This window comes from Coregonus lavaretus (assembly GCF_964263955.1).
Source record: "Coregonus lavaretus genome assembly, contig: HAP1_SCAFFOLD_8482, whole genome shotgun sequence".
Lineage (NCBI taxonomy): Eukaryota > Metazoa > Chordata > Actinopteri > Salmoniformes > Salmonidae > Coregonus > Coregonus lavaretus.
In genome coordinates this window covers 1-9,940 of record NW_028166184.1, presented here as the reverse complement: position 1 = coordinate 9,940, position 9,940 = coordinate 1, and the positions used below count along the sequence as shown (strand labels likewise).

The 9,940-nt window shown below is 41.3% G+C and overlaps 1 protein-coding gene across 1 annotated transcript; it reads left to right on the top strand.

Annotated features, from left to right (window-relative positions):
* Positions 1-5,035: 5,035 nt before the first annotated feature.
* On the top strand, positions 5,036-9,065 carry LOC311114975 (low affinity immunoglobulin gamma Fc region receptor II-like; the record flags this gene model as incomplete). Its single annotated transcript, XM_084190202.1, has 4 exons — positions 5,036-5,311; positions 7,725-7,970; positions 8,128-8,328; positions 9,009-9,065. Coding segments are annotated over 4 exons (780 nt in total), but the record flags the coding sequence as incomplete, so codon positions are not given.
* Between the last annotated feature and the right edge of the window lie 875 nt (positions 9,066-9,940).

Here is a 9,940-nt window from a genome sequence, read left to right as displayed (position 1 = left end):
TCTCTAGACACCATGTAACAGACACAAGCTAGTTGTTTCTCTAGACACCATGTAACAGACACAAGCTAGTTGTTTCTCTAGACACCATGTAACAGACACAAGCTAGTTGTTTCTCTCCAGACATCATGTAAGAGACACAAGCTAGTTGTTTCTCTACAGACACCATGTAACAGACACAAGCTAGTTGTTTCTCTAGACACCATGTAACAGACACAAGCTAGTTGTTTCTCTACAGACACCATGTAACAGACACAAGCTAGTTGTTTCTCTAGACACCATGTAACAGACACAAGCTAGTTGTTTCTCTCTAGACACCATGTAACAGACACAAGCTAGTTGTTTCTCTCTAGACACCATGTAACAGACACAAGCTAGTTGTTTCTGTCCAGACACCATGTAACAGACACAAGCTAGTTGTTTCTTTCCAGACACCATGTAACAGACACAAGCTAGTTGTTTCTCTAGACACCATGTAACAGACACAAGCTAGTTGTTTCTCTCCAGACACCATGTAACAGACACAAGCTAGTTGTTTCTCTCTAGACACCATGTAACAGACACAAGCTAGTTGTTTCTCTAGACACCATGTAACAGACACAAGCTAGTTGTTTCTCTAGACACCATGTAACAGACACAAGCTAGTTGTTTCTCTAGACACCATGAAACAGACACAAGCTAGTTGTTTTTCTAGACACCATGAAACAGACAAAAGCTAGTTGTTTCTCTCCAGACACCATGTAACAGACACAAGCTAGTTGTTTCTCTCCAGACACCATGTAACAGACACAAGCTAGTTGTTTCTCTCTAGACACCATGTAACAGACACAAGCTAGTTGTTTCTCTCTAGACACCATGTAACAGACACAAGCTAGTTGTTTCTCTCCAGACACCATGTAATAGACACAAGCTAGTTGTTTCTCTAGACACCATGTAACAGACACAAGCTAGTTGTTTCTATAGACACCATGTAACAGACACAAGCTAGTTGTTTCTCTCTAGACACCATGTAACAGACACAAGCTAGTTGTTTCTCTACAGACACCATGTAACAGACACAAGCTAGTTGTTTCTCTAGACACCATGTAACAGACACAAGCTAGTTGTTTCTCTAGACACCATGTAACAGACACAAGCTAGTTTTTTCTCTAGACACCATGTAACAGACACAAGCTAGTTGTTTCTCTAGACACCATGTAACAGACACAAGCTAGTTGTTTCTCTACAGACACCATGTAACAGACACAAGCTAGTTGTTTCTCTAGACACCATGTAACAAACACAAGCTAGTTGTTTCTCTAGACACCATGTAACAGACACAAGCTAGTTGTTTCTCTAGACACCATGTAACAGACACAAGCTAGTTGTTTCTCTCCAGACACCATGTAACAGACACAAGCTATTTGTTTCTCTCTAGACACCATGTAACAGACACAAGCTAGTTGTTTCTCTAGACACCATGTAACAGACACAAGCTAGTTGTTTCTCTAGACACCATGTAACAGACACAAGCTAGTTGTTTCTCTCCAGACACCATGTAACAGACACAAGCTATTTGTTTCTCTCTAGACACCATGTAACAGACACAAGCTAGTTGTTTCTCTAGACACCATGTAACAGACACAAGCTAGTTGTTTCTATAGACACCATGTAACAGACACAAGCTAGTTGTTTCTCTACAGACACCATGTAACAGACACAAGCTAGTTGTTTCTCTAGACACCATGTAACAGACACAAGCTAGTTGTTTCTCTAGACACCATGTAACAGACACAAGCTAGTTGTTTCTCTCCAGACACCATGTAACAGACACAAGCTAGTTGTTTCTCTCTAGACACCATGTAACAGACACAAGCTAGTTGTTTCTCTAGACACCATGTAACAGACACAAGCTAGTTGTTTCTATAGACACCATGTAACATACACAAGCTAGTTGTTTCTCTCTAGACACCATGTAACAGACACAAGCTAGTTGTTTCTCTACAGACACCATGTAACAGACACAAGCTAGTTGTTTCTCTAGACACCATGTAACAGACACAAGCTAGTTGTTTCTCTAGACACCATGTAACAGACACAAGCTAGTTGTTTCTCTAGACACCATGTAACAGACACAAGCTAGTTGTTTCTCTAGACACCATGTAACAGACACAAGCTAGTTGTTTCTCTAGACACCATGTAACAGACACAAGCTAGTTGTTTCTCTCTAGACACCATGTAACAGACACAAGCTAGTTGTTTCTCTCTAGACACCATGTAACAGACACAAGCTAGTTGTTTCTCTCTAGACACCATGTAACAGACACAAGCTAGTTGTTTCTCTAGACACCATGTAACAGACACAAGCTAGTTGTTTCTCTAGACACCATGTAACAGACACAAGCTAGTTTTTTCTCTAGACACCATGTAACAGATACAAGCTAGTTGTTTCTCTCCAGACACCATGTAACAGACACAAGCTAGTTGTTTCTCTCCAGACACCATGTAACAGACACAAGCTAGTTGTTTCTCTAGACACCATGTAACAGACACAAGCTAGTTGTTTCTCTCTAGACACCATGTAACAGACACAAGCTAGTTGTTTCTCTAGACACCATGTAACAGACACAAGCTAGTTGTTTCTCTAGACACCATGTAACAGACACAAGCTAGTTGTTTCTCTAGACACCATGTAACAGACACAAGCTAGTTGTTTCTCTCCAGACATCATGTAAGAGACACAAGCTAGTTGTTTCTCTACAGACACCATGTAACAGACACAAGCTAGTTGTTTCTCTAGACACCATGTAACAGACACAAGCTAGTTGTTTCTCTACAGACACCATGTAACAGACACAAGCTAGTTGTTTCTCTAGACACCATGTAACAGACACAAGCTAGTTGTTTCTCTCTAGACACCATGTAACAGACACAAGCTAGTTGTTTCTCTCTAGACACCATGTAACAGACACAAGCTAGTTGTTTCTGTCCAGACACCATGTAACAGACACAAGCTAGTTGTTTCTTTCCAGACACCATGTAACAGACACAAGCTAGTTGTTTCTCTAGACACCATGTAACAGACACAAGCTAGTTGTTTCTCTCCAGACACCATGTAACAGACACAAGCTAGTTGTTTCTCTCTAGACACCATGTAACAGACACAAGCTAGTTGTTTCTCTAGACACCATGTAACAGACACAAGCTAGTTGTTTCTCTAGACACCATGTAACAGACACAAGCTAGTTGTTTCTCTAGACACCATGAAACAGACACAAGCTAGTTGTTTCTCTCCAGACACCATGTAACAGACACAAGCTAGTTGTTTCTCTACAGACACCATGTAACAGACACAAGCTAGTTGTTTCTCTCCAGACACCATGTAACAGACACAAGCTAGTTGTTTCTCTCTAGACACCATGTAACAGACACAAGCTAGTTGTTTCTCTCTAGACACCATGTAACAGACACAAGCTAGTTGTTTCTCTCTAGACACCATGTAACAGACACAAGCTAGTTGTTTCTCTCCAGACACCATGTAATAGACACAAGCTAGTTGTTTCTCTCCAGACACCATGTAACAGACACAAGCTAGTTGTTTCTCTAGACACCATGAAACAGACACAAGCTAGTTGTTTCTCTCCAGACACCATGTAACAGACACAAGCTAGTTGTTTCTCTCCAGACACCATGTAACAGACACAAGCTAGTTGTTTCTCTCTAGACACCATGTAACAGACACAAGTCTCTGACCTCCTCCCTATAGGCTGTCTCATCGTTGTCGGTGATCAGGCCTACCACTGTTGTGTCGTCAGCAAACTTAATTATGGTGTTGGAGTCATGCTTGGCCATGCAGTCATGGGTGAACAGGGAGTACAGGAGGGGACTAAGCACGTACCCTTGAGGAGCCCCCATGTTGAGGATCAGCGTGGCAGTTGTGTTGTTGCCTACCCTTACCACCTGGGGGTGGCCTGTCAGGAAGTCCAGGATCCAGCTGCAGAGGGATGTGTTTAGTCCCAGGGTCCTTAGCTTAGTGATGAGCTTTGTGGGCACTATGGTGTTGAACGCTGAGCTGTAGTCAATTAACAGCATTCTCACATAGGTGTTCCTTTTGTCCAGGCGGGAAATGGCAGTGTGGAGTGCATTTGAAATTGCGTAATCTTTGGATCTGTTGGGGCGGTATGCGAATTGGAGTGGGTCTAGGTTTTCCGGGATGATGGTGTTGATGTGAGCCATGACCAGCCTTTCAAAGCAATTCATGGCTACCGACGTCAGTGCTACGGGTCGGTAGTCATTTAGGCAGGTAACCTTCGCTTTCTTGGCCACAGGGACTATAGTGGTCTGCTTGAAACATGTAGGTATTACACTTGGTCAGGGAGAGGTTGAAAATGTTATTGAATACACTTACCAGTTGGTCCACTCACGCTCTGAGTACACATCCTGGTAATCTGTCTGGCCCTGTGGCCTTGTGAATTTTGAATTTCCCTGTATTTAGCGGCATCCATCATTCCTTCAATTCTGACCAGTTTCCCAGTCCCTGCTGATGAAAAACATCCCCACAGCATGATGCTGCCACAACCATGCTTCACTGTGGGGATGGTATTCTCGGGGTGATGAGAGGTGTTGGGTTTGAGCCAGACATAGCATTTTCCTCGATGGCCAAAAAGCTCAGTTGTAGTCTCATCTGACCAGAGTACCTTCTTCCATATGTTTGGGGAGTCTCCCACATGCCTTTTGGTGAACACCAAACGTATTTGCTTAGTCTCTAACCCTTCCAGGTAATTTTGTCCAAAATCTTGTTAGTTGGTTTCAAGTTTTGATTTGGAGTGAAGGTTATGTTGTGGAGGGTAGTATCCTGTACAGTTGAATATAATATACATAATATACATATATATGAATACATGTATAGTTGTATATGTCCTTGTATTTTGTTTTTACAACAAAAAATAAATAAATAAATGCTGAAAGATTCAGGAGCTCATCTTCTCATGACCTTCTCGCTCTGTTAATAACGCTCTCTTTATCTCTCTCTCTCTCTTTCTCTCTCTCTTACTCTCAGATCTCTCTCTTCCAGCCTCTCTGGTTGTCAGTCCTGACAGATCTCAGTTCTTTGAATATGAGTATGTCTCTCTGAGCTGTGAGGTTCAGGGGAACTCTGCTGGATGGAGAGTGGTGAGGAACCCAGAGAGAGGAATCCTTTCAGAGTGTAATACTGACTGGGGAAAACAACAAGGGTCTTCATGCAACGTGACACTAAAATCATCAGACAGTGGAGTGTACTGGTGTGTGTCTGGGTCTGGAGAACACAGCAATGCTGTCAACATCACAGTACATGGTATGTCCACAAACACCATCTACTAACATTATAGTGTTTAATGTTTCATGTGGTTTCAGATAGCTGATGTTATGTTTATATATGATGTTTATATATTATATACAGCTGGTGCTGTGATCCTGGAGATCCCTGTTTATATATGATGTTTATATATTATATACAGCTGGTGCTGTGATCCTGGAGAGATCTGTTTATATATTATATACAGCTGGTGCTGTGATCCTGGAGAGACCTGTTTATATATGATGTTTATATATTATATACAGCTGGTGCTGTGATCCTGGAGAGACCTGTTTATATATGATGTTTATATATTATATACAGCTGGTGCTGTGATCCTGGAGAGACCTGTTTATATATGATGTTTATATATTATATACAGCTGGTGCTATGATCCTGGAGAGACCTGTTTATATATGATGTTTATATATTATATACAGCTGGTGCTGTGATCCTGGAGAGACCTGTTTATATATTATATACAGCTGGTGCATGTGATCCTGGAGAGACCTGTTTATATATGATGTTTATATATTATATACAGATGGTGCTGTGATCCTGGAGAGACCTGTTTATATATTATATACAGCTGGTGCTGTGATCCTGGAGAGACCTGTTTATATATGATGTTTATATATTATATACAGCTGGTGCTGTGATCCTGGAGAGACCTGTTTATATATGATGTTTATATATTATATACAGCTGGTGCTGTGATCCTGGAGAGACCTGTTTATATATGATGTTTATATATTATATACAGCTGGTGCTGTGATCCTGGAGAGACCTGTTTATATATGATGTTTATATATTATATACAGCTGGTGCTGTGATCCTGGAGAGACCTGTTTATATATGATGTTTATATATTATATACAGCTGGTGCTGTGATCCTGGAGAGACCTGTTTATATATGATGTTTATATATTATATACAGCTGGTGCTGTGATCCTGGAGAGACCTGTTTACATATGATGTTTATATATTATATACAGCTGGTGCTGTGATCCTGGAGAGACCTGTTTATATATGATGTTTATATATTATATACAGCTGGTGCTGTGATCCTGGAGAGACCTGTTTACATATGATGTTTATATATTATATACAGCTGGTGCTGTGATCCTGGAGAGACCTGTTTATATATGATGTTTATATATTATATACAGCTGGTGCTGTGATCCTGGAGAGACCTGTTTATATATGATGTTTATATATTATATACAGCTGGTGCTGTGATCCTGGAGAGACCTGTTTATATATGATGTTTATATATTATATACAGCTGGTGCTGTGATCCTGGAGATCCCTGTTTATATATGATGTTTATATATTATATACAGCTGGTGCTGTGATCCTGGAGAGACCTGTTTATATATTATATACAGCTGGTGCTGTGATCCTGGAGAGACCTGTTTATATATGATGTTTATATATTATATACAGCTGGTGCTGTGATCCTGGAGAGACCTGTTTATATATGTTTATATATTATATACAGCTGGTGCTGTGATCCTGGAGAGACCTGTTTATATATGATGTTTATATATTATATACAGCTGGTGCTGTGATCCTGGAGAGACCTGTTTATATATGTTTATATATTATATACAGCTGGTGCTGTGATCCTGGAGAGACCTGTTTATATATGATGTTTATATATTATATACAGCTGGTGCTGTGATCCTGGAGAGACCTGTTTATATATTATATACAGCTGGTGCTGTGATCCTGGAGAGACCTGTTTATATATGATGTTTATATATTATATACAGCTGGTGCTGTGATCCTGGAGAGACCTGTTTATATATGATGTTCATATATTATATACAGCTGGTGCTGTGATCCTGGAGAGACCTGTTTATATATGATGTTTATATATTATATACAGCTAGTGCTGTGATCCTGGAGAGACCTGTTTATATATGATGTTTATATATTATATACAGCTGGTGCTGTGATCCTGGAGAGACCTGTTTATATATGATGTTTATATATTATATACAGCTAGTGCTGTGATCCTGGAGAGACCTGTTTATATATGATGTTTATATATTATATACAGCTGGTGCTGTGATCCTGGAGAGACCTGTTTATATATGATGTTTATATATTATATACAGCTGGTGCTGTGATCCTGGAGAGACCTGTTTATATATGATGTTTATATATTATATACAGCTGGTGCTGTGATCCTGGAGAGACCTGTTTATATATGATGTTTATATATTATATACAGCTGGTGCTGTGATCCTGGAGAGACCTGTTTATATATGATGTTTATATATTATATACAGCTGGTGCTGTGATCCTGGAGATCCCTGTTTATATATGATGTTTATATATTATATACAGCTGGTGCTGTGATCCTGGAGATCCCTGTTTATATATGATGTTTATATATTATATACAGCTGGTGCTGTGATCCTGGAGATCCCTGCCCTTCCTGTGACTGAGGGAGATTCAGTGACTCTGCGCTGCAGATATCAGAGAACTCCCTCTAACCTCACAGCTGATTTCTACAAAGATGGGTCCCTCATCAGGACTGAGACTACAGGAGAGATGACCATCCCTGCAGTATCCAAGTCAGATGAAGGACTCTACAAGTGTACCAACTCTACAGGAGAATCACCAGAGAGCTGGATGACTGTGAAGACAGGTACAAGTGAGACATTATGTTCATAATAACCTGTGTTCTTATAATCTCTGCCAACTGCTTTGTCATTAGAAGTAATACATATGTCTAAGATAATATTAATCAGATTACAGTTTGAAAATAACTATTTACTGTGTTGTTTCCTCTTGTGTTTGTGAAGATAGGGGCTCTGCCTCCTCCCCCCCCTCTCTCCTCCTCCCTCTGTCTGTATCTGCGTTGGTGGCTGCTCTCTCCATCTCTCTGATCATTCTACTGGTCCTGTTCTGCAAGAGGAACAAAGACGATGTAGCAGCTGAACCCAGAGATGTTACGTATGCTGACGTTAGAATCACACAGGACCCAGAACCCAGGAGAAGGAGAGGTACACTCTCACACACACACACACTCACACACACACACACACACACACACACACACACACACACACACACACACACACACACACACACACACACACACACACACACACACACACACACACACACACACACACACACACACACACACACACACACACACACACACACACACACACACACACACACACACACACACACACACACACACACACACACACACACACACACACACACACACACACACACACACATACACACACACACACACACACACACACACACACACACACACACACATACACACACACACACACACACACACACACACACACACACACACACACACACACACACACACACACACACACACACACACACACACACATACACACACACACACACACACATACACACACACACACACACACACACACACACACACACACACACACACACACACACACACACACACACACACACACACACACACACACACACACACACACACACACACACACACACACATACACACACACACACACACACACACACATACACACACACACACACACACACATACACACACACACACACACACACATACACATACACACACACACACACATACACACACACAGTACAATGTGTTTCTGTTTTTAACCCATTGTCTCGTCTCCTCCAGAGAAGTCTCCAGGAGATGATCCAGTCTACTCTGCAGTGAAGACCTCCAACACCACAGGTACTATAATACTGTATAACACTATAAGATACAGCTCATGTATTATGAGTATTCAACACCACAGGTACTATAATACTGGTCCAGTCTGTGTTACAGTTTTTTCCAACTGCTTACACACGTTTTCAAAACTATGTCTCCTTTTTTCAAAACTCTACACACAATTCCCAAAACTGCACACACAAAATGCAAAATGAAACAGAAAATATTTATTAGGCCAAACATTACTGTTGTATACAGTAGCACACAACAAAACCATAAACATATGTAAACCAAAAGTATATTCTTTAGAATACAGTAAAGAACACAATTGTGTGTAGGGGGGTCCCGGGGGGCAGTCCAGGAATTGGTAGGGGGGTGGGCAGTCACCAGTGCTAAGCTACGCTTCATCTCTTCTCCGGGCTGGGTCTGGCCACAATACTTTGTCCACATCACAAGATACGTTTTCTCTTGCCAAACATCGAGGGAAGTATCTCCTAGCATGGCGTATCCAACCTTGGACAGAGGCAACCTCTATGTCCCCACATGCGTCCTCCATTGCCTGGAGAAGCGGCATGCGGGCATAGGGTTGGCAATCATACACTTTCCAGCGCCAGGCTGAGAATAATTCCTCTATGGGATTTAGAAAAGGTGAATATGAGGGTAGGTACAAAACTACAAATTGTGGATGGGTGGCAAACCAGTTTTGGACCAGAACAGCCCGGTGAAAACTAACATTGTCCCATATAACCACAAATCCAGCAGGCTCCTGATCTGGATCAGGGACAAGCATTGTGTAAATTGCATCCAGAAAAGTGAGCCTATGGCCGGTCTTGTACGGACCCAGTGTGGCATTGTGATGGAGGACCCCGTTTTGAGTGATGGCAGCACACATAGTT